General features: G+C 35.6%; 3 protein-coding genes across 3 annotated transcripts in view; 1 reads left to right on the top strand and 2 right to left on the bottom strand.

Moving 5' to 3' along the window:
- Positions 1–795: 795 nt before the first annotated feature.
- LOC121380875 (thioredoxin-like protein 4A) lies at positions 796–6,039 on the bottom strand. Its single transcript, XM_041509881.1, has 2 exons — positions 5,925–6,039; positions 796–1,875 (listed from the first exon to the last, which is right to left on the bottom strand). The coding sequence occupies exon 2, from the start codon at positions 1,863–1,865 to the stop codon at positions 1,437–1,439; it is 429 nt and encodes a 142-aa protein (XP_041365815.1). The 5' UTR covers positions 1,866–1,875; positions 5,925–6,039; the 3' UTR covers positions 796–1,436.
- A 13-nt stretch (positions 6,040–6,052) lies between these two features.
- On the top strand, positions 6,053–20,651 carry LOC121380874 (NADH dehydrogenase [ubiquinone] 1 alpha subcomplex subunit 9, mitochondrial-like). Its single transcript, XM_041509880.1, has 11 exons — positions 6,053–6,154; positions 8,294–8,473; positions 10,392–10,489; positions 11,717–11,808; positions 12,476–12,638; positions 14,940–15,048; positions 15,714–15,781; positions 16,829–16,905; positions 17,607–17,702; positions 19,304–19,370; positions 20,214–20,651. The coding sequence occupies exons 1-11, from the start codon at positions 6,112–6,114 to the stop codon at positions 20,385–20,387; spliced, it is 1,167 nt and encodes a 388-aa protein (XP_041365814.1). The 5' UTR covers positions 6,053–6,111; the 3' UTR covers positions 20,388–20,651.
- A 2,155-nt stretch (positions 20,652–22,806) lies between these two features.
- Positions 22,807–26,813, bottom strand: part of LOC121381051 (axonemal 84 kDa protein-like) — a 32,864-nt gene continuing 28,857 nt past the window's right edge. Inside the window, exons 15-19 of the mRNA XM_041510133.1 lie at positions 26,328–26,417; positions 26,078–26,149; positions 25,199–25,351; positions 24,468–24,566; positions 22,807–23,711 (exon numbers count right to left, since the gene is read on the bottom strand). Coding sequence (XP_041366067.1) covers positions 23,574–23,711; positions 24,468–24,566; positions 25,199–25,351; positions 26,078–26,149; positions 26,328–26,417 — 552 coding nt within the window. The 3' untranslated portion in view covers positions 22,807–23,573. The remainder of the gene's footprint in view (positions 23,712–24,467; positions 24,567–25,198; positions 25,352–26,077; positions 26,150–26,327; positions 26,418–26,813) is intronic.

Genomic DNA, 26,813 nt, shown 5'->3' with positions numbered 1-26,813 from the left:
GTTGCCTTTCCATTAGTGCGGATATTGTCGCACGGTTAGCCACCTAGCGGTTCTACCCGTGCAGTTTGTACATTTCCATCGAGGCATTCTTATGACAGTTCCTTTAGTTTTTTTGCTGCTGTGCAGTTAGCACCTGTGTCAATGCAAATCAATGCATTCGATTTTTACCGCTTAGCAGCAGAAGTAGTCGTGCGGGTAAAACCACACCAATGGAAAGGCAGCCGTATGTGGTTTGATCCTACAACACAAGTACCTCAGGCAAGCGATCTACTGCCTGAGCTGGATCCCATCCCAGTGAAGAATGTTCGTTCCAGTGTGGGGTGCTTTGTTTTGATCTTGACAACAAAATGTTGCTAATCTTACAGAGGCATGGATTCAGGGGTAGCCTAAAGTGCTTAGAAATTTTAGTAGAAAGAATGAAGCGGCCATCATGTTAACGTAGACTTGACTTAGGGTTTTATGTGCACATTGGAAGATTTTATGTCATTCCATTGGTTGTTACGATGCTCGGACCAATCTACTGTAAAAGGGGAAAATCGCATTAGTTTGTAGTCAGGTTATGTTGAAAACGAAATCAGTCTTTAACAATTGTACATATGTACATGTATACTCAGTTTTTTTGTTTTTTTTTGTATATACAAAAACCTAAAACTGATACTACAATGACAACAAAACAATAGTACAATATAATTAAAACATATTAATGACAAGTGACATACTTTACTTGTATGTACGTTAATGTAGTTGGAACTAAAGCTACAATTAATAAACTAACTTATTACAACAAAATCCATATTCATCATGCACTGCCCACGACAACTTTTAATGTCTCAAACCACATTTTATTCATTCACATAAATTGTGTAATTATATCCTACAACATACTGTCTCAATATATGTTTAGGAACAAATTTTACAATGTTGCAATCAATAACACAATAAGAGTGATGATCTCATTAATCAAAATCAGTTGCAAAACTAAACTGATCAAAATTATTTATACATGTAAAAAATGAATGAGAATTGATGAAAACTAAATTTAATTCAACTCATGCTGTTCAACAAATGTTCTTGATGACTATTCGCTGAAAATTATAACTTTTTTTTCTGTACTGTATTTTGTACAGATGTAGGACAAACCCACCATTTTTTTTTCCTGAAAGAAGACAATAACCCACAATCAAACAAATATATTATTTGTTTAACATAATTTAACACAGTAGATATGTTTGTAATATGCATTAGTAAAACTGCAGCTTTAAATTATATTAATTAAACATTGTTGTTAATCTGTTATATTATTTTTGTTTTAATATTGATGTTGGGCTACCATTCACTTTCTTAAAATATGTTGGGATGTTATCCATACACCACTGTTACCATTATCAAGTTAACTTTAAAAAAAAGAGAAAAAAAGATGATCTACATGATATTTATTAGTATCTGTATTTTGTCGAATAGTCTTTTGGTGACACCACCAGACCCCGACCTTTCCTAGCACCTCGATATACTGTCTCAACAATGTCTATAAACTCCTGGACATCCTCCATAGACCAGTTGATTTTGTTGTTGTTTCCCGTTCCCAAATCTATCATGATGTGTTTGTTTCTGTAGAAGAACATGATGGTACAGGGGTCATACAACTCATACATCTTGTTGAAGTCGGGCACCTCAGAAATATCGACTAGAAAGATCACAGCAAAGTTCTTTATTTTCTCTGCACATTTATAAAGTGTCTCGTCCATCACCATGCAAGAGGGGTCCCAGTCGTGGCCGAACCGGATTACAACAGCCCGATCCTCCTCAGACAGAATGGCCTGGTCCACCTGCCAGCCATTGTGGAGATGCTGTAGCATGTATGACATTGTTACAGATCTAAAAAGAAATAGAAAAAAGTGTAGATGATTACAGAATACGGGTGTATACCACTAATCAAATCCCATAGACGACAATGGTAACACGTGGCTAAAACTCCTACCTGCAGCATATCAATCGACATATACACCACAGATGTATAGACTACTACCCTTAAATGAAAATCGGAAAAAATGGGGGTTAAACTGCTCATTTCAGAGATAAGGGTAGCATCTATGACTACCCTAGTTCAGCACAATTTTTTTTTTTTATTATACATGCTTCAAGCACAAGGCATTGCAAAAAAAAAAATTGTATTATTATTTTTTTTTTTTACAACCAACACACTCACATTTATCACCAATGACAGGACTTGTGGTATTAACTGCTCTATCAAATGTTGGGTACACCTCGAACTTTGACCAAGCCAGAAGTTATTTGGTGTACAGTACTACCATAATGTAAAATTATTAAAATATCAAAAAAACAAGACATATAGTCTCTATAGCGGAGTCAGGACAGTACAACTTAACCTGGGTTACATGAGAATGTACAACTAGAGTTAACCTGGATAAAAGCATAGTCGGACCCTGGTACCAAGAAGGAAATTTTTCATTTAACTATGCACTCAACACATTTTATTTACGGTTATATGGCATCGGGACCCTGGTACCACTGCAGAATTAAAATAAACCTGGTTAAACTTCAGTTCTGCAATTTAGCGTAACATTTTCCACCATGTAGATGCTTAATCCTGGTTTAAAAACAAATTGTGTAGATCATGGTGTCTACTGCTTTCTGTTTTTGCTCAAATCATACATATATTTTCTTCATGGCCTTATTACGTTCCTGACAGTTCAGTTGTCAGTGTCTTTAGAATTGACAATTTCTTACTATTTTTAAAAGTTATAACATTAATAAGGCATGAGTAGATAAGAATACAATTCTCTGTCACTGTGTCTTCAGAAATAAGGACACATAACCATGTGTTATGGACATCAAAATATTCATAAATAGTATGAAATTAAATGAAATCAGAACCAAACTTATTAAATACATATTTGGTTCCTTGTGTTAAAATATTATTTTTCATAAACATTCAGTTTATTCGGCAACAATGTGTCATTGTGATGTTTAGTGTGAAAGAGCACTAGTTAGCCGAGATCGTTGGGTTCGAACCCAGCATATACTTCAAAGTGTGAATGAAAAAAACAAAACATTACCACATATCCACATATAGAATCTATGCCAGTGCCAAAAAAAAATCATTTCATTGGGGGTGGGGGTATTATACAGGTGATGTGCCAGTTCCGGATCACTTCCGGATCACCTGTAGTTACCGATCAGTCTGTCGGTATATTCAATTTTTTAGTAATTTCTATGTAAATTTCATTAAACAAATATTCTAACAAATTGTACGTACAATAACTGTAACAGTATATAGTCTTGGTTTTATTTTGGACGGCGATACACATAACCACTTTACAGTTTACACAAGCAGACGACATGAAAAAAAGAAGATGTTTAAAAAGAGAGATGACGTTTTTGATGTTTTTCTTTTTATATCCTTTGAAATTTTATAGTACGAGTAGGGGAAACATATATAGATTGTGCATGACTAGTTTTATAAAAAGTGATGCTGCAAACGACTTACTGTAACTCCTCAAAGGGGACACACTTGATACGCCAGTTGCGGATCACTCACAAAACGGAAGTATTTACGTTGTAACTGCCGTTAGATGGGGCGATGAACGCAGGGTTTATCTCAAGACTCAAAAACGTTGAACACGGTGGAATTTTTTTCTCCCACTTTTCCCCCTTTCTTTATAACAATAATAATGATGATAATAATAATAATAATAATAATAATAATAATAATAATAATAATTATTATTATTATTATTATTATTATTTTCTTCATAAACCTCTCTTGATTCGTCATTTTAACCACTAGTTCATAATAATTCGACTCTGTATGTTTCGGGGCCCATGTCATAGTAGCCCTAGACTGTTCGTCCCATGGCCAGTCATCCTCTACAAAATATTATATTAATCGTTGTAGTTCCATCTATTTTTCTTGTATTATTTTTGTTTTCTACAGGTAATGACAATATGTACATAATGTACATGTATTTTATAAATTGAAACTACGATTTTAAGTGTTCGTCCACTTGTCTCTCACATTATATTTGTAGGCCTACATGTAATTAGCCATTCGTACAAATACCAGCCGCAGTCATTCACAAATATGGCTAATGTAAATAAAATGTAGTTTTTTAAAATTCCATTTTCGTTTAATTCGGACAAAAATCAGTCTTCCCTGCCCCTTACAAAAATAGGAGCCCATATGACCTGTTAGATCGCCAGTCTAGAATCGCTAAAATCGCTGCACACGTGTCTTGTATTTGCCCCATAAGACTATTCAGTAATGTTGCCCGCCCCCCTCAGTGTGAGAGCCGTCCACCCCATTGCTTGCTTGATTGATTGATTGAAAAAAAAAAAAAAAAAAAAAGTTTACTGTACAAAGAAAAGAATCGGCACAAGTTTGACATGAGGACCTTTATAAAACCATGCCACCGCCAGTGGTCTGTTTCGCATGTGCCATTGCTCGTGCTTTTCGCATACTCGACTACTCGACTGCTCTACTTTGGGAGAGAGGGGGAAGGGGTCCTCTATTGCGTTTTGTCAACGAATTCAAAATCTCTTATTCGGCGTAATTATAATTCGCATTTAAACAGTCTGTATCACTATAGGGTGGATTATTTTTTTCAGTGGAATTTTTGTTTTACACAATCGCATTCTGATGCAGGAGAGTCAGTCGGCCACTGATCTGTGTATTCACACGGTCAATCTGAGCTAGCCCTAGCTTTTAGACCGTCGTTGAAAATAATTCTGTATTCAAGAGTAGATCCAGGAATTATTTTGCAGGGGGTGGGAGACTAACCAGAAAAGGGAAAATGGAACAACACGTCAAAAATAATAATTAATAATCCACTTTTGTGACTGTTTAGTGTGTGTCACTATATTAATATTTATCATTATTAACAAGGGGTCTAACCGTCCTGCTTCAAAATTATTTGCTTAATTTTAATATTTAAACAGGGGCGGATTATATCTGGCTAAAAAAAAAAAAAAACCACCACGTAGATAACCTGTAAAATTTATAATTTCAAATTATAAACATTTACATATTGTTTCGGACCCCCCCCCCCCCCCACACACACACCTAAAGCATAATCCGCCCCTGTATTATGATAAATACTAAACAGTCCCAAAGTTGATATTTTGCTGATATGTCATTTCTTTCTATTTTCAAGCCTTTGTTCCTTTCACAAAGAAAATGTGACTTTTAAAAGTCATCAATATAATAATAATAATAATATTATTATTATTGATATATACGATAATAAATGAAAACAATTATTTATTATTAGTAGGCCTAATAATAATATTAATTATTATTATTATATACTAGAATGCCAGAAATCAAATATAATTCAACGAAAATAATAAGGATCGCGCACCTTTACTTGGGACGCCATCGTTGATTTTCAATCGATTTTAGAAATTGATAATTCTGGGCGTAATCAGGGGGGTGGGAACCCTATGGAGTTGCAAATGATCATAAAATATGTCCGGCAGGATCCACGAACGTGCTGAAAGTGCTAACATGTTGGAAATAGTGTTTTTGAAGGGGTAAGCCTCTATTTTTCGAAAGTGATCCGGAACTGGACAACTGATCCGCAACTGGCTAAGTACGCCAGCTAGAACAACACTGTTTTTGGTGCCAAATGTATACCTAAATTTACATTTTATATCACTGTTTATTTATATGGTTGATTATCTTTATTACCAAGAATTTCTTTTAAAGTCATACGCGCGCATATTGACAGAATTCACAATTTTGTTTGAAGTGATCCGGAACTGGCGCATCACCTGTAATATTATTAAATTTACTATGGTCCAAATCGGCAAATGACAAAAATAGTTTTTCTTGAAAATCTATAAACATAACATACAAGTATTTTAATATATATATATATATATGAAAGTACAAATTTTAATATTACCTCAATAATCACGTATTTAAATTAATAAGCATAAAGGGTTGAATAAAAAGAAATTAAAACAGCAAATCAAAATCACGCTGTCAACACTTATTTGTAGAGAGGTTGTGGTTTAAATGTTACGCCTTATTTTTGGTTAGTTGGAAATTCCCCCGTTTCACTGTTGATTACCGAAGACCAGTCTACCATCATGGCGGCGATTGCCGTACAGAAATGTTTAGTTAATTTTGGACGTGAGTGTTGATTTTGGTATTGCGTATTTGAATGCAGTAAACAGAACAATAACATTAACGTTGAAATACTAGCTTTGTTGTTCAATGAGAACCTCTACTGTGCATCACCATATGTCTTGTCCCTTTGAGTTTGACCTTCACTGAAGGCCATTTTATGGATCTGTTATAATGAATCGAAAGTCGTGGTAATAATAAATCCGACCGTAATATATTAAAGCAGTCTGTCATGAGTGGCTGTTGTAAATAGGCAAATCCCACATATTTTATATTTTACCCTTTGCTCTATAATGTGACTATTGCCGTCATTGTATGAAAGGGAAATACTTCGAACGTTTCAGCATGCAATGATGTATGCTAATACTATCATTAACCTTAACCCTAAACCTAAGCCTGAATGAACTGAATGCTGGAACGCTCGGAAGTCTTGGCTATGAAGAAGCTATGGCTCATTTCCGGCAAAAAAAGTATCCCAAATGTTGGCATTAATTACCATGTGACATGTCTCCCACTGACACAACTGGTCACAAGTTACTATTATTGCTTCGGGCAGGATGTAACCAACTGGTAAAGTGTTCGCTTGATGCATGGGCAGTCTAGGATCGATCCCATTCCCATTGGGCTATTTCTTGTTCCTTAACTGGTGTAACAAAGGCTGTGGTATGTACTATCCTGTCTGTGGGATGGTGCATATAATATATAAAAGATCCCTTGCTTCTAATCAAAAAGAGTAGCCCATGAAGTGGCGACAGTGGGTTTCCTCTATCAACATCTGTGTGGTCTGACACCATATAACTGTAAATAAAATGTGTTGAGTGCATTAAATAAAACATTTCCTAAATTTCCTATTATTATTTCTTGCACAAGCCAATACTTCAGGAAATTGATGTAAGCTATAAACAGGTGATGTCGAAACAGAAGAGTATAACCTATAGGCAGACATTGAATTAAACTTTTTTCTTCAAGATTCCACCAGAATTATAAACATAATTTAATATGGATATTTTGGAATTCTGACCCAAAATTTGGGATTCACGGAATCATGCTAAATTCTCAACCTGCCTTAGTGCCTATAGTTTATAATATCTAGGTTAACTTATGACTGTTATAATGAATAAACCAGTATGTCAAGATCAACACTGAATTGCAGGCATTAATTTACATCAAAATACAAATACATGTGTCATTTTAATAAAGATTACAGAAAAAAGTTCTCTTAATATGATCTCCAAAGTTGAATAACATTGTTGTGTTAGTTCTGTTTTCCTCAAGTGAATCAATAGTATTTAATCACTAGCCAATAAAAGTAATTTTCTTTAAATTTAGACAGTGTAAATATTTTTAGCATGCAAGACATAACTGGTATGAAGAAAACAATTTCCGTAGGTTTTATAATAATTATAACACATTGAAAAGTTTCTAGTATTTTCTTACAAATTGCAGAATAAACAATTAAGGCATATTGTCACAGACCACTGACCTATTTAATGGTGTAACAAAGTATTACCTGAACAAAAATAATTTGATTTGTCCCTAAATGTACTTTATTAAGCCATCTTCATAACCACCATACTCCATTTATTAATGAGATTTTGTAAAAATAATTGAATTATGGCAATGGTCCATAATTCAAAAACTAAAATTGCTGAGAGGGATGACATGGATTTAACTCCATCATGGTTCAGTTAAGGTGATGTGATAGCTAGATTTGGTTTCCAATGATTAATGTAATTTTTATTTATTATCAATTTTTAGAGAAATAAGGTCCTTAAATCCGTGACAGTATGCCTTTAACAGTAAGTTATTAGTCATGATTGAAGACGAAATGCCAGACAACAGTGGTAACAAAACAGTTAGTCACCATTATTATTGCAACATTAATATTTACCGCCAAGTAATAGTTTCAGTAAAAGATACAATTTAATCATTAACTTTAGGTATTTTAATTGTGGAGAAAATGCTTATTAAAAGATCCTTACTGTTGGGGAAATATAGCAGATTTTCTCTAAAACTACATGTATATATACACATGTCAGAATTATAAAATGTTTGATATCCTATAACCGTTGATTAATAAATCAATGTGTTCTAGTGATGTCGCTAAACAAAACATAATACATTTGTTTAACTTTTTTTCCACAGAACCGGCCAGGAGGCAGCTCCCTCGTGTTGTTGGTGCTTTCTATATCAACAAGCGACATGGCAGCTCAAACATTGTTGCTCTCAAGAAGGGGCCTGGTGGTCGCTCTTCCTTCAGTGGGATTGTGGCAACTGTTTTTGGAGCTACAGGATTTTTGGGACGTTACGTTGTCAACAAACTTGGTACATATACATACATATATATTATTTATGAAACTTAATGAACACCAGGGGGAAAAAGTATGTCATTAAAAAATACTACTTTCCAGGGCTTCTAGAATACGGTGGCCCGATGCCCGAGGCCAGTGGTTTTTGGATTCGGGCCAGTAAAAAGTTACTTTGTGAGATCCCGATGGCAAGTGATAAAAAAAATTCTACAACGCTTGGAGTTGGCTCGTACGAAAACAAAAGAAACATCTACAAGTCATTTCTTTCGATTTGCTATCACATGCGATATTTCACTAACAAATAGTTGGCAACCAGTAATCTTTGACCCATTGATGACATCAGTATACCTACCGATGTAACTTTATTCAAGTTATAAAGTGTAAACACTGAAAAAAAAAAAAAAAACTTTATTGCTTGCCGGCATGTTCTTATTTGCACTGGTATCCAAAGATTTGTTACTCTAATGTTAATAGTAGTACAGTGCAAGCATAAAATGTGAAACGGTAACCAGTCTTTTATTAGTTTTTAAAGGTTGCATGTCACCATGTATGTTGCAAAAAGGTCCATGTATAAATTATTAATTTAATTTATAAAATATCACATAAATTGCAAACAATAAATAAATAATAAAAATAACTAATTACACAATATCATGAAATAGGTAAATATAACAAAGTACCTATATTGAAAAATTACTAATTTTGTATGGGTTTTTTTTTGGGGGGGGGGGGAATGTTTTTTTTTGGGGGGTGGGTGGGTGTGGGGAGGATTTCCCATTCTTAAGTACATAAATATATACTCATTCATAAGTGATAGAATATTTATTTGTTTTTAATACTGTTAATTGTCGTAATATGTAACATGGATTATATATGTATGTATGTATAATATATGTGTGTGTATTAACTTACGTGGTTTTAGTGGAAACAATTATTTAAAAAATTTAATAAGTAACTTTACTCTAAACTGATAAAAATGGTTTCATGTTTTTCTAAACAAACATAAAGTGTGCCTAATGAGCCTATGTGTTGTGCAAATTGACAAATTGATTACATATGATCTCAGTATGCAAAATGTACCCGGTACATCTAAAAAGTTAATTATTTTAATTTACTGTGGGTTTTTTGTGTGTTTTTTTATCAACAGTTAAAATTGGGCAAGTGAATTTTTTACCATGGCCAGTGAATTTTCAAATCCACTGGCCCAATGGCAAGTGAATTAAAAAAAAATTCTAGAACCCCTGTACTTTCTTTAAACAGGTATTGTATGCCATTCTCATTTCTCTTTCAGTTGTTATTGAGCCATGTTTTCTGGATCACTATTATAGTATAATAATATCAGATTTCAAATTTGGATGGTAAATGGAATAATGGTATTTAACTTGAAGCATAAAGCAAAGTAAATGAACATTATCTAATTGAAAATTTATCTGTGGTATGTCGTTATACCTTATAGCACATTTTTGAATGTGACAACAGATGTCCAGGTTTCATGTGGTGAAACATTTTTGTGTTCACTGAGCATCCAGATGAAAATAATCCCATTTGTTGATTCATGGTTAACTTTGGTGAAGAAAATAAAATGAAACTTGATGTATTCTCTGTGAGCATTTTAGAATGGTACATATTCTAGTTATTTTAGACAAACATTTAAAGTAAGCTTTGCACATGATAAATAGGAAATGTCATATTATATGGTATTTGAGGTGTCTATAAAATTGCAAGAAGTTGTGCAATTGCACACATACATGTATTTTTACTCCTTTTTTTTCCATAATGACATACTCATTTGCATCTAAACATTTTAGCAGCCAAACCCTAAGTAACATGTTTTTGAATTAGTCGTAAGACGTCGAATAAACAAGTGATATTTGAAGATGGAAATGGTTAATTTAAAATGTATATTTATCTGGGATTTCCCCCTGATATTTCAGGAAGGATTGGATCCCAGGTTATTATTCCATACCGAGGTGAACCGCTAGATTACCAGTATTTAAGGCTGGCAGGAGAATTAGGACAGATTCTCTTTTTGGTAAGTTTTTGTTTTGTTTGTTTGTTGTTTTGTTTGTGTTTTTTCCTGAATTTTTTTAAACATTGCAGGGTCGGAACATAGCCTAGTGGTAAAGTGCTCGTTTGATGTGCAGTTGATTTGGGCCATTTCTTGTCTCAGCCAGTGCTCATGACTGGTATATCAAAGGAATGTGGAATGTGCTGTCCTGTCTGTTCAAAAGTGTATTGACAAAATAATTTGCTGCTATTGGTACATGTGGGAGTAGCCAATCTAATTAAAATTAGCTCCACTATTACATGTGGATCTAACACTAGCCAGTTGGAGCTCATGTCCACCAATCAAAACCTTACTTGCAGAATCCTGCCAGTGATCTAAAAATAATTTGAAAACATTCCGAATTATCCTGAGGGTATACGACATGTTTCGTGTGAATTACGAATGCCTTAAAACATGTTTTATTTTATAAAATAAATAATTTGTGATGTAAAACTGAAGATTGATTTAGGTTTTTTTTTTTTTATAAATAAATAAATAATTTTTAATGTAAAATTGAAGACTGATAACCCATCCCGTACGTATTGGTATGGTTGGCTGTACTGCGGCCACTAAAATAGACTCACCCGATATTTTTAGAATTTGTATGCTCCCAAATAACGTTATAAAAGGCGAAGTGTGATTGGTCAATATTTAAATTATTATTTACAGACGAAATGTTACCTGGACATTGGGGACTACGCAGTGTTGTTAGTTTTAAATCACTGGCAGATTCTGCAAGTAAGGTTTTGATTGGTGGACATGAGCTCCAACTGACTGGTGTTAGATCCACATGTAATAGTGGAGCTAATTTTAATTAGATTTTGGGAGTAACCTACATGGCAGCAATGAGTGCCCCTCTCATTATGAACATATGAAGACAAGATGGTGAAATAATCCTATTACACACATGATAGCCATAGTTTATCATGTGCTGGCGTGTCATTAATTATTCCTTTCCTTCATTGGCATTGAGCTCATCTCAGAAGAATGGGTTCCAGTTTGTATATAATTATAAAGTATTTTTGTCTTATATTGAAAATGAAAAAAACTTTTGTCATGTTACTTAAAATGTTCTACTTTGAAATGAAATGAAAATCTACGTTAGCATTCTTGCCTATTTTCTCAATGTGCTATAGTTTATCACTACTGAATATAATTTAATTTTCTGTATAAGAAGTTGGTGAATGTGATTTTTGTGACTTTCCTTTCCAGCCATACGATATACGGGATGAAGACTCGGTTCGGAAAGCCATGAAATATTCAAATGTTGTCATCAATCTGATTGGGCGTGACCATGAAACTCGGTATACTGTTTTCATATTTTTTGTTTAGTAACCTTTTTGGGGGTTAATTTTGCTATCCCAGCAGCTACATATTTAATGTTTTTCACCATGGCCGTATCTAACTACTATATTTAACTGTTAGACTACTGGATTAATTTTTTACAAAAAACACGTTGAGTGGATACAAGTTTATAATTTTTACTCACATATATTCACTTTAATGTTTTATAAATACATAAAATAAACTTCATATTTGAAATACAAGGTTGATCATTACAGCGGTGACAGACACGTGTTGACAAGTGATACAAAAACACATTGATCGAGGCTGGCAAAAGTATACTTTTAGTGCATTAATTCAGAGGTTTTTTTTCAATCAAATTGTTATCTACCAGTTTTATACATGTATTCACAATCAAGATGTGTTGTATTAACAATTGTTGTATGAATTAAATTAACATTGTTTGTTTTTAAACATACCCCAACACTGTTTTCAAGATGTAATGTAACGTCATTAACATGCGCAGACTTTTATGCCGCGCAGACTAATGTGATGTAAGTATATATTTTTTAATTGCCAAAATTCAAATGTGCCAAACTTATGAATTGTGGTAAACTCCACTTTTGAGAATTGCCTTCTGTTTATCAAGTTACTGTACATGTATATAACATGATGTTTTGATTACAGCAACTTCACATATGACGATGTTCACACCACAGCAGCTAGAATGGTTGCCAAACTGGCTCGGGAAAGTGGAGTTGAGAAGCTGATTCACTTCTCATCCCTAAATGCCAGCAACAGTCCGCAGCAAATCTTCATGAAGGAGGGCTCTCACTTCCTTAGGTCAAAGGTCAGAATCTTTATCAACTGTAAATTGAGTGCATTAAAACCATTCTGCAGTAATAGGGCAGTTATGATACACATTGGAGTATTAATGCATAAGGTGTGTATTGTGGGGTGGGGGGGGGTACTATCAGTTTGATGGTCTAGGAGATGATAATGTATTTGAGGGCACAAATATGTTATGGGGAGGGGGGGGGGGGACAAGCTTCCAAGATAAAATTAAGTACAGTCAAACCCGCTTATTTGCATACCCTCGGTGCTGCTCGATTTTGTGCAATTAACCGGGTTAGTCGATTAACCGATAGAGTACCGACTTTTACTTTGTAACAGCCATCCAACTACAAAATGGCATGGGAGACAGTCTAGCATAATGCGGTACTTCATACCGGAACTATTACAGTTAACACATGTCACATGCAGTTGGATATATATAAAAGTAAAAAAATATATCTATCGATATATATCTATAATTAGCATGACGTTTTTGTTTTAATCTGCCAGACCAGAAATCATTTTTAAAAAACCCAACCAACAATGTCCGTCACTGGTCGTCGTTTTCTTAAAACACAAACTTTGTGCATTAAAAAAAACCCCACTGACCATCCACTAGTGTAACAAAGTGTATTAGCCATGTAGTTAATGAGATCAACTTGAAACAACAGAACCATCAAAAAGTTCACGTTTCATCGGTGCACGTGTTTACAAAATGATGTCAGTTTCCGGAATTACCGGGCTGTTGATTGACCGAATAGAATTACGTGAACTTGTATGAATTTGCTGGTATGGTGTTCTTTCCATCCCAAAAGATATGGCAAGCTTTGATATTATTTGTGAACCCCAAATAAAGACTTTGCTATTGTTAAGCAATTAAAGTTAAGCTCGGCTAGTGAGTCGTTATCAGTTCCAGCAGTCTGCATTGCATGCATGACCGGTCTAACACAATTGACTGACCTTCATGGTGCAGTCCAACTGATTGGTGTCTAACAATATAGCAGAAACTTAGGGACAATCCATAAATAACGGTCTTTGTTTAATTTTGTTTTTTGACGACCTCCCCCACCAGTAATTTTCTGGGAAGCAAGTGATAAATCGTTTCTTTTGCGTTTAACAGATATAGCTTTTAAAAAATTGATCTGCAATGGCATTTTTATAATTATTGGATATTTACTTCATTATTATTTGAACAAAATTGTACAGTGAATTTTCTAGCAAAATATTTTCTATGGGTGATGCGTTTTCATTGGAATTAACTATAAGTTGCCATTTGAATGTGACATTTTTCCAAAATAAACTTTACAAGGCTTGAAATTGCATTATAGAGGGTGTATACTACTAAATCAAATCCCATAGATGACAATAGTAACATGTGGCTAAAACTCCTACCTGCAGTGTATCAATCGATATAAACGCCATGAATATAAATACTACCACCCCTCAACCTTAAAGTGAATCAGAAAAAATTGGGGGTCAAACTACTCATTTCTGAGATAACGAGTAGTGTCTATGACTACTCTAGTTCCGCACAAAATGTGAGTACATTTTTTTTTTTTACATGTTTTAAGCACACGGCTACTTGACACAGTGGCACTAGATGAAATAAAATTGCATACATTTTTTGCCCAGATGAAACCTTGTTTTTTACAACCATCACACTCACATTTATCACCAATCACATGACTTGTTGCATTCACTTCTCTGTCAAAAGTTTGGTGCACCTCGAACTTTGACCCAGCAGGAAGTTATTTTCTTTAGTACTACCTAGAAAACCCCCAAAGTGGTATGGTGGGATATGAAAATATCATGAAGTTAAACATGTAAACATCACAATGCACTTCATGGTACATGCAACATGTTTTTAATGTGGTTTCTAAATTGGTTCTATTCAGTTAGCAAGGGGCGTGATGTAGCCCAGTGGTAAAGTGTTTGCTTGATGTGTGGTCAGTCTAGGATTGATCCCCGTTGGGGGACCCATTGGGCTATTTCTCGTTCCATCCGGTGCTCCACAACTGGTGTAACAAAGGCCGTGGTATGTACTATCCTGTCTGGGATGGTGCATTTAAAAGATCCTTTGCTGCTAATCGAAAAGAGTAGCCCATGAAGTGGCGACAGCAGGTTTCCTCTCTAAATATCTGTGTGTTCCTTAACCATATGTCTGACACCATATAACTGTAAATGAAATGTGTTGAGTGCGTCGTTAAATAAAACAATTCCTTCCTTCCTTCAATTTGCAACAATGTTTATCAAATTATTCAAATTTTATGTAAAGTTTGTTTTAAATGTCCGTATACATATTTGTGTCATCTTACAGTATGCCGGTGAACTGGCTGTTCGAGAAGAGTTTCCCAACGCCATCATCTTCCGACCATCGGACATGTACGGTGCTGAAGACCGATTCCTCAGATACTATGCCAGCTTCTGTAGGTGTCATGTAAATAATACAGAAATATGTCTGATGTATTTAAATATTTAGTGATATACACCTCCAGTATCAAACAGAGTACTGCTGTATTTTCCAAACATTATTGTCAAGTGTGTGTTTATGTACACTGTATGAAATTAAATACTATCTATCAAAAATTATAGTCATCTCTGTTTATGTACACTTTATTTCTCAAATTAAATTAAGTGAAACCTGTCTAAACAGGACCCTGAACAAACTGGGAGCCTGTCAAAACTGGTCAAGTTTCTAAATTCTAAAAGGCAACTCTCGAAACACTGGATCCTGTCTAAATCAGATTTAGTTTTTAGGTCACTGGCATGATTCGGTTTATATAGGTTTCACTGTACTACTCTCCAAACATTATTGTCAAACATGTAATGCAGCTGTTTTTGCATCCCTCAGAATTTGTGATGGCCATTGGCAGTGCTGCCACATAAAGCTTTTGAAAAATTGATGATCAATGGCTTTTTTTATCATTATTAGGTATTTACTTCATTATTATTTGAATAAAATTGTTCAGTGAATTCTCTAGCAAAATATTGTCGATGCATTGTGAATGTGTTATGCAGCTGTTTAAACGTGTGTCAGATTGAGGTCTCAAAAGAGATTTATGCACTAATGTGATCTGTTTTCCACCAACAGGGAGACGAGCCCACGCTCAGGTTCCGCTCTGGCACAAAGGAGAGGCCACCATTAAACAACCAGTTTACGTGAGTTTTCTGTACTATTTGGCACCCGGCAAACATTACACGGGCGGGATTTAGCTCAGTCGGTTGAATGCTTCCCTGAGGTGCTTGTGTTGCAGGATCAAACCACCTTGGTGGATCCATTCAACTGATTGTTGTTTTTTCTCATTCCAACCAGTGCACCACAACTGGTCAAAGGCTGTGGTATGTGCTTTCCTTTCTGTGGAATGGTGGATATAAAAGATCACTTGCTGCATTAGAAAAAACGAAGCAGGTTTCCTCTAAGACTATGTCAAAATTACAAAATGTTTGACATCTAATTAATAGCCAATGATTAATAATTCAATGTGCTTTAGTGGTGTCGTCAATCAACGAATACAGAACTTTGTTATTTCACTCACTCACCTTTGTTTGATACAGTGGATTGTATTTTTCTGGTAGAGCAATGACTTGAGCTGTGATGGGTTCCAAGATCCATTGCTCTTGATGTATTCCGTTTTTTCCCCATCACAACAATGTCCTGTGATGGCTAAATCAAAGGCCATGGTATGTACTGTTCTGTCTTAGGAAAAAGTGCATATAACAGAGATGGATGTTTTCAGATGTTTTTGCTTTTTGTCAAATTGTTTTCCATGTTTTCCATCCAAAAGTTACAATATTGTTTCGACCGATACTTTGCATACGTTCTGAATGAAGGCCGCCATCTTAGACTGTTGTGCAACTCTAACCCTAGGGTAAATCTCGGTACCCATCCACCAATATTAAAATTTACAGATTGTTTTTTGCAACTCGCTTTCATCTCAGGTGTATTAAATGCCTTGCGTTTTTCTGTATTACTAGCCTGTGTGGCAGCAGCAAGTTTCCCCTCTCTCGTTACTACTTATCAAATAAGCATATACCGGTATTACATACCAAATAGCTGTAGCTTAAAATTTACTAAGGTGTCTTTAAGCAAATATCTTTTTCTTTCCTTTTGTTTTAATGGTGTGTCATTTGATATCTGTGAAATATGTGTGTTTATTTTTAGTTGTTTTATCAAAGCAAATGTTGACATATTGTTGATATATTCAGGTGTCGGATGTAGCTGAGGGCGTGAAACAGGCCATCTATAATCCCGACGCATTGGGAAGAACGTTTGAAACTGTCGGGTATGTAGTTAATTTTATCGATACAGTGCATATACACAATACCGTTTCCATATACACAATTCTGTGTGCGGGCATTCAGGGTGCCAGAGAAAAGTTGATCCATGAGCACATTTTCCGTGCGATGACGTCATAATGTTAAAAAAATTACTTTGGGCTCAAAAGTACATTTCCTCAACATCAAATTTTGTGTAATAATCGACATGCGAAAAACGCAGATACGGAAAAATTCATTTACGCGTGTGGAATCGCATTAATGTAAAGCGGGCCCATTGGGCTATTTCTCGTTCCAGCCAGTGCTCCACAACTGTTGTACCAAAGGCCGTGGTATTTACTATCCTGTCTGTGGGATGGTGCATATAAAAGATCCCTTGCTGCTAATCGAAAAGAGTAGCCCATGAAGTAGTGACAGCGGGTGTCATCTCAATATCAGTGTGGTCCTTAACCATATGTCCGACGCCATATAACCATAAATAAAATGTGTTGAGTGCCTCATAAAATAAAACATTTCCTTCCTTCATCTGGTGAAGTGTTATACATGTAGCTTTCAAAATCCTCTTCCATGTTTCAATTGTTTACACTTTGACCATGTTATAATTAAGTGTTTTGTCATAGTATGTTATATGGTTATCTTTAGAATGTTATGTGCAGTTTTTATGTTGCCTTAAAAGTCTGTTGTGATCCATTCATGTTTTTATTTCCAGTCCTAATCGTTACTACCTAGCGGATCTCGTTGACTTCTTCTACAACTGCATGAGATTCCGACAGTTCAAGAGAATACATCTTACTCCTGTATTCCGGTAACTGTTACTCTAATATATGAAGTGCTATCATGTGGCGACAGAATATAGTTCAGTGCGTAGTGTGGTCATAGGATCAGTTACTCTTGGTGAAGTTCTGTGTGTGAATATGGGAGGGGGGAGGGGGGGTGGGGGACATCCCAACAGAAAAAGTTTAAAAGTTTATTTTGTTTAACAACTCCACTAGAGCAAACTGGTTAATTATCAACTATTGGATGTTGACATTTGATAAATCTTGTGTTTGAATATGGGAGGGGGGACATCCCAACCAAAAAAGTTTATTTTGTTTAACAGCACCACTAGAGCAAACTGGTTAATTAATTATCGACTATTGGATGTCAAACATTTGATAATTCTGATATAGCCATCAGAGGAAACCCGCTACAAGCTTAGATTGGTGGTTTAATATGTTGGAGATGCATCATAGCTTATTATAACTTAGAGACTTGTATACACGTAATTAGTACTTAATGACATGTTTAAACTCAGACAAGAAAGTTTTGCAAGTTGGCAAATGTGTTTAAATAAAAGAAAATTTTAAAAGTGCAATCCGACACAATTTAAATGATGCATCATTTCTCAATATAAGTAACAGGAGATTTTCTATATACAGTGAAACCCCTCTAAACCGGACAACCAAAGGACCAAGTATTTTGTTAATTGTTTTGGTGGTGTCCGGTTCTCAGGGGTTATATTGATACAAAAGCTTTTGTTGTGCTCTGTCATTTGTTTCCTCTTGTGTCCTATTCATATTCAGCCTTATATATGTATTAAAATGTATCCAACCGATAATAGGGGCGGGATGTAGCCCAGTGGTAAAGCATTTGCTTGATGCGCAGTCAGTCTAGGATTGATCCCCGTCGATGGACCCATTGGGCTATTTTTTATTCTAGCCATTGCTCCACAACTGGTGTAACAAAGGCTGTGGTATGTACTATCCTGTCTGTGGGATGGTGCATATAAAAGATTCTTGCTGCTAATCGAAAAGAGTAGCCCATGAAGTGGGGACAGCGGGTTTCCTCTCTCAATATCTGTGTGGTCCTTAATCATATGTCTGATGTCATATAACCGTAAATAAAATGTGTTGATTGCATAGTTAAATAAAACATTTCCTTCCTTCCAACAGATAATAATCCAATAAAGAACCGTACTCCGTCACATGTAATGGTGATTAAACATCTAATTGCTAACCTGAGCATGTGCATATTGCACTAGCTATGTTAGCAGTTAGGCAATCCGACCGAAGATGGCGAAATGACAATAAACGCAACAATTAGTGACATGATAATGGTTGAATTGTCCAGTTTTTAGAGGTACAATTTGCACTAAATAAAAAGTTTGGGACTTAATTATTTGTCTGATGTCCAGTTTAGAGAGGTTTCTGGTTAGAGAGGTAAACGTTAGTGTCAACAGATGCGTAAATCACAAAGCCATGGAAAACGTCTGGTATTGAGAGAATTTCAGTTTAGGGAGGGTCCTTTCTTGTATAATGAAATACATAACTGTCATGTCATTGAATGAAGGTTGTAATTTAAAATACAATGCAGTAGTACCAGATTACTAAAAAAAATTTGTCTTAATACACTTGTGTGGTGTTTCAGAATGAAGGCTCATCTTATTTCACTGATATCACCAGACCCAGTCTGTTCACTGGAGAAGTTGGAACGGGTGAGATTATTAGCACATGATTTTTCAAGTTACTAGGTTATTTAACAATGAATTTGATTACAAAGCGAACTGCAGTTAGCTGATTTTACCACTGATAACATCAGTTAATTTGGTGCAGTCTAAATCATTACAGAGCCATAACGTGGCACCTCCAATTTGCACACAAATATAAAGTTTAAAATTGATTTTAGATCATTTACAAAAGTCATAAGTGACTATTTGTCTTCCCCCTCACCCCCCCACCCCCAGTCATATGTGACTATTTCTCTTCCCCCCCAAAAACCCCCAAAACGAAACAATTTATTAGATTTTGCCATTGGATGACAGAATAAATATAAACACCATGTTCAACTGCCTTGAATTACATTTCAGTTTGTGTGACTTTGTGGTAAAGCACATACTTGAGATGAATTATACATGATGTAAAAGGCATAGCATTAACATTTATATAAGAATCATTTATTGTGCAGTTAAACATTTATTAAACCTCATATCATCAAATAGATGTTATCAGATCACAGGAAGTATGGTTGCATGATAATAATGCTTACCTAATTCATATATTAAGTTAAGAATTAATGTTGATCAGTGGTTGAAATACAGCTGTCCCCGACAGGGTTTTTTCCAGTCAGCATCACCACGGGCTGATTTTCAGCCAATTTCGACCCCTAGCCTGGTGCTTATAAGTCTAGACTTGAGACTCTAATAGTCTGAGACAGTAACGTCATACAAATTGCATGCGTGTGATGTCATTTGAGATTAAGTCTGGACTCTAAACGTTTTATAAGCACAGGCCCTGTTAATATATTTATATCTTAAATTGTATATCACATTTGTCTTCAGGAACACATCACAGATACTCTGACCGACTGTCCAACCTTGGAGGATTTGGGCGTGGCACTGACAAAACTTGAAAACCGGGCACCTTTTGACCTGAAGCCATTTAGACGAAATGCATACTATGCTGAAACACTTGGCGAGTTTCCCGATCCACCAGCTCCACCAGTTGTAGTGTGAAGTTGACTAGGATATATATCTAACTTGAGACACTGTGCGATGTTACTGGGTCACTTCAAGTGAAAAAACAAACAGCATGTCACGTTTAATGAGACTGAAGTTCAGTGTTGGGTTTTATTCTTGGAATACTGATCCCTAGTTATTTTATAGTTGGTAATGAAGATATGAAACTGGTTTCTGATACGATGAGTTGTTAAAATTAACTATATGTGTAACACGTGTGCTTAATGTCAGTCAATGACTGAAATAAATGTATTTATCAAAGGACTTGTGTTTTCTAATTCCCTGACTGAATGGTGTAAGCTGTACATAAATTAAACATATTCATTTTTAATGTGCATCCATACATTTGAGGGTAGGATGTAGCCCAATGGTAAAGCATTTACCTGATCGGTCTATAATCGGTGGACCTGTTGGGCTATTTCTTGTTCCATCCAGTGCTCCACAACTGGTGTAGCAAAGGCTGTGATATGCACTATCCTGTCTGGGGATGGTGCAAATAAGATCCCTTGCTGCCAATTAATCAAGAGTAGCCCATGTGTGGTTCTTAGCCATATGTCCGACACCATATAACCAGGGGCACGACGTAGCCCAGTGGTAAAGCACTCACTTAATGCGCGGTCGATCTGAGATCAATCCCCATTGGTGGGCCCATTGGGCTATTTCTCGTTCCTGCCAGTGCACCACAACTGGTATATCAAAGGCTGTGGTATGTGCTATTCTGTCTGTGGGATGGAGCATATAAAAGATCCCTTGCTGCTAATTGAAAAGAGTAGCTCATGAAGTGGTGACAGCAGGTTTCCTTTCTCAATATTTGTGGTCCTTGACCATATAGCCATAAATAAAATGTGTTGAATGTGTCGAATAAATAAATAAAACCCCAAAACAACCATATAAGCATAAACAATGTGTTGAGTGTGTTAAATAAACCCACTTCTTTCTTCCAGTCCACAAAAGCTTCAACTTCGTTTGTGTAAATGTTGTCCTACAGGGACGGGTTTTCTTTGACAAATTGTTCACGAAAAGGAAAAAGGAAAAAATTGTTTTTGTCCGGATGGAAAACTGTTCTGGCTTTCCAGTGAGGAGACTTGACTCTGTAGATGGTGAAAGAGGAAAACTGCCAACTGTTTGATTTGTGCACATCATCTACTTTTACTTTCAATTTACACACATTATTCTCTGATATTCCATTAAAGCCCTTACTAGCTGTATGACAAGAATAACATGTGAACATCACCTTTCAAGGAAAACTTTCTGCCCATGTTGAACAATTTTAAGCATTCAGTTAAAAGTAAATGTTTGATCATTCATTTCATTTCAACTTGACTTTAGTGCTCACATGGTCCTAGGAACGTATTAGATGGGTGTTAATTACAACTAGTGAGAAAGAAGTCTGTATCATTGCCTCCAGACAGACATAAAAACCCACCCGGTGGTGATATTTCAAGCTTGGTACCTACTACGTCTTAAACTCAATGGTTTAATCACTATGACACTGATGCTGGTTGTGCTGTATACAAAAATATTTTCATATACATTTTATGTCGATGCCCAGTCTTAAGAATAAGGGAGACAACTCTTGTTAAAAAAAACCCAAAAGTTTTAATTAACGTCATACTCAACGCAATGTAATTACAGTTATATGGGTAAGAACCACAGAGACAATTGGAGAGGAAACACGCTGCCGTCAGTCAATGATATTTTATATACAGCATCCCACAGACATAATAGTACTTACCACATCTTTGTTACACCAGATGTGGAGCACTGGCTGGAATGAAAATAGCCGAATAATCGTATTACAACTACTGGCCTTGGTGGCGTTGTGGTTAAGCCATCGGACACAAGGCTGGTAGATACAGGGTTCACAGCCCAGTACCGGCTCCCACCCAGAGCGAGTTTTATCGACTCGATGGGTAGTTGTAAGAACACTACACCCTCTTCTCTCTCACTAACAACTCACTCACTGTCCTGGACAGACAGCCCAGATAGCTGAGGTGTGTGTCCAGGACAGCGTGCTTGAATCTTAATTGGATATAAGCACGAAAATATGTTCAAATGAATTAAAAATATGATGACAACTTCACTTCCCAATACCAAATAAACACACTAGATGTTAAAAAAAAGTGTAAGGAGTTGCATGTGTGCATGCAGGAATTTTAGCATTGGTGGGGTCTGGACTGGTGACTGAAGTTTATAGAGGGATCGAGTAGATCAATGAAATATATTGCGAGAGAAAATAAATTAACTTGAGCAGCAAGGGGTTTCAACCCCTGAAACCCTCCCCCTGCACATATACCTACGATGTAAATATTTGGCGTAGCAACCACAAACTGCAGCTACAATTATTTCGTGAAATGCATACTATTACTAAAGTCATTCTTTATGGAAAAATGGAAACAAGATCAAAGAAAGGGAATAAAAGTAAATAATAATTTATTCATTTGTTTTTCACACACCTAAAATATAATAAAAAAGTTTATCTTATCCATAAATTTACAATTTTTCAGAATAAACTTATCAAGCAGGTTTGGTACAACTACTAAAAATTTATTTTATCATACCCTACACTTAAAATTAATTTTTATAACCAATGAAAATTAATGTTACAATACCACCCCACATCCCAATATGTTGTAACCAATAAAAATGTATCTTACACCAGCCCCACACCTCAGAATCAATGAAAATTGATCCCACAACACATACATGTAACGCTTCCAAATTTATGATCTCAAAAAATCCAAGTTTGTTGTAACCAATGAAAATTATCTTCACACATTAAATCTTTTGGGGAACATTAACATTTATTTTAAAATACCCGCATGTCAAAGTGTTGTAACCAAATAACATTTAACTTGCAACATCTCACATACCTATCAATTTACAAACATAAACCCCCACCTCTCAAGTTAATGTAAAATATTATATCTTTAAAGTTCATATACATGTAATTGCTTTTATGTCAAGACCATTTTGCTGTTAATAGAACTGATAAGTATATAAATAGTTTGTTGCATTTTTTCAAGATTTAAATATTTCACAGTAAATCTTTGTGCTAATGATTTTCACATCTGGATGGGCGTCACAGTAGAAACATGCTGCTCTGCTGTTTGTTGTTACTGCTGTCGTGACTGTTGAAGTTGCAGTTGAGGTTGTCATCATAAAACTACAACCGAGTTTGGTTCAAGCATACGTGAGTACTTTGGTTGCTTTGAGTATCTGCTCGACACAGTCAATGAACTCGATACTAGATGATTTGATTCTGTCCACGGCTTCCTCTGACCCTGTGTACGTTACAAGGTGGTACATGTTCGAATGGTACTGAAACAAAACAAATATAAAATCGATGATCTAAATTTTCTGATTTACATACACTTTTTTTATTCTGCATAACATGCATTTATGCAGCCTCAAAATACATATAGTATTGCATCAGCAATTTAGTACAAATAATAACAAAGTCAACACTCGATCAAGACAAAAAATGCAGTTGCAGATCAGCTTTTTATGGCACGGTAGGACTAAACCAAATAACTTCCGGCTGGGTCAAAGTTCGAGGTGCACCCAACTTTTGATTAAGAAGTGAACACCACAAGTCCTGTGATTGGTTATAAATGATAAATATGAGTGTGCTGGTTGTAAAAAAAAATTTAGTTTCATCTGGGCTAAACATGTATGCAATTTTATTTCATCTAGTACTACTGTGTCAAGTAGCCTTGTGCTTGGAACATGTATGGGGTACCTGTACAAAAAAAAGTACTCAAATCTTGTGTGGAATTAGAGTAGTCATAGATGCTACCCATTATCTCAGAAATGAGCAGCTTGACCCCCAATTTTTTTTGATTTACTTTAAGGGTGAGAGGTAGTAGTATTTATATCCATGGCGTTTATGTCAATTGATACATTGCAGGTAGGAGTTTTAGCCACATATGTTACTACTGTCGTCTATGGGGTATGGGATTTGATTTGGTAGTATACACCCTACAAAAGAGACATAAATAGCCCAATGGGCCACCAACAGGGATCGATCCTAGACTGTATTTAGTAATTTCGGACAACAATAAATGTTAAATTCACCTCGGTTACTGCCGACTCTTCAACGTATTGCTCATCAAACTCATTCATCTTGAGTTTCATCACCTGACGCTTCGTCGCCTGGAACAGACTCCAGTCCTCCTGTAGTCAAAGAAAGAAAACAACTGTTTATTGACAAATAAATCAGTGATACGATTATAAAAATAAATAAAAAATCCCAGAACAAAACAAAAGAGCCCTTGAAAATTATAAAATAATGACTTGTGACTGCAGAGTAAATGAACATATGTACCGAGGTGGGATGTGGTTTTGTGGTAGAGTGCTCGCCTGAGGTGTAATGTTCCAGTCAGTGTTCCGTGACTTGTAACAGCAATGTGCTGTCCTGTCTATGTGCATATAACTAGATCCCTTGCTGCTATCTGGTAGGAATAGCCCATATGGCAGTAGTGGGTTTCCTATTTCACTGTAGACCAAGAGTCAAAATAACCACAAGTTAGACACCAAATACTGCTTAAAATGTGTTGATTTGTCATTATAGAAATACAATTTTTTTTAATGGATTCTTTTCCTGTTGGAAGGAAAAAATTAATTTGATGTTATCATAAACTAAGACTACCATTTACTAAATTTGCACAACTGTATGTTAAAGGCAGTTTATTGTGTTCCTGTGACCCCTATTATTCAACTAAACATCACAGTAGTCTGCTGTTCCGGATGCTGCTAACTACATTAATATCTAGTATTCAAGACAGAGTCCGAGTCAGTGCACCCACCTCCAGCAGTCGTTCGTCGGACAGATGTTCTGCCGTCTGGAAGATGATCTTCTGTTTGTCGTTGACCTCGCTGTTCCACTTGCTCCAGGAAAATGCCATGGACGACGCGACCAGTGCCATCTCTTCGTAGATCCTCTCTTCCACCACCAGATGCTGGAATGGAAATCAGTTAGTTAAAGTTTGTCTTGCTTAACGACACTACTAGAGCACATTGGTTAACTAATTATCAGCGCCATCTCTTCGTAGATCCTCTCTTCCACCACCGGATGCTGGAACGGACATCATTAACAGTTCCCAACAGAGAATATCTCAGTTGATTCATTTGTAGGCCGCAGACAAATCCTGCTGTGTAAGGGGCGCTAATACTCTGACTCACCATCACTCCACTGAGAATATTTCAAGGAGAGTGATTTTTAGCTCACCTTACAGGTAGCACGTGAATTAAAAATATAATACTGCAAATACTCCCCATAATGTAAGTAATCACTCAGTTTTTAAATAAGTAATCCATTTTTTTTCAGGTCAAGGTCTGGCAAGATATCTACAAAAGCAACCATAACATGCATAAAAATGTCAATCACTTTTAGTTTTCAGCTATTTCTTTAGCCTACAGGTTTTGTTCAATACTAAAACATAACAAACATTTGTTAATGGACAGGCATAATAAGACACAATTCATGTATGTGGATTTTTTAAATGGTTTATCTTATGTTGTTTAATATGGAATTTTAATCTCAATATGCACATAACATGAGAACTGATTGGCTGGAATCTCTGTTTTACTATCTTCACTTCACATTGCTGGAGAAACTAAATCTAAAACTAAAACTGTTCAAATATAACATAGTTGTCCCCTAAATAAAGCATAATTTAACTCACCTTGTCTTGTATTGTGACATACTTTGAAGAATCCGGAGCTGGAAATATGTTCATGCCAACTTTCTGCAAAGCCTGAATAGAAAAGAAAATATGATGCTAAATTGATCCATATACTTTGATAAATTATAACGTATATAGACAAAATGCCATGGTATATGGTGTTCTTTCTGTAGGAAAGTATATAAAAGATCCCTTGCTGCTTTGTGGTAGGAAGGTTTATCAAACGTTAAGGTATGTGGTGTAAAGTTACCTTGATAAAGTCTCTAGGAATCATTGGGATGTTCTTCAAAGGCGCTAATTCTGGAAGCTCTGTTGATTTGCTCAAACAGCAAGTTGAATCCTGAAAACCCAAAACATCTTGTATCAGAAATGTCATTTTACTGTATAGACAGTTTAGCTCTTTACCATAGGCCATCGCTTTAGTGTATACTGTCAAATGTCTCTTTACAATATAGACAGTTTAGCTCTTTACCATAGGTCATCGCTTTAGTGTATACTGTGAAATGTCTCTTTACAATATAGACAGTTTAGCTCTTTACCATAGGTCATCGCTTTAGTGTATACTGTGAAATGTCTCTTTACAATATAGACAGTTTAGCTCTTTACCATAGGTCATCGCTTTAGTATATATAGTGTCAAATGTCTCTTTACAATATAGACAGTTTAGCTTTACCACAGACTATCTGTGTTGTATATACTATCAAATGCTATTTTTTACTACAGACCATCTCTTTAT

This window comes from Gigantopelta aegis, chromosome 9, assembly GCF_016097555.1.
Source record: "Gigantopelta aegis isolate Gae_Host chromosome 9, Gae_host_genome, whole genome shotgun sequence".
Taxonomy (NCBI): domain Eukaryota; kingdom Metazoa; phylum Mollusca; class Gastropoda; order Neomphalida; family Peltospiridae; genus Gigantopelta; species Gigantopelta aegis.
The sequence above is the reverse complement of the archived record's forward strand: the minus strand, read 5'-3'. Positions and strand labels throughout refer to the sequence as shown.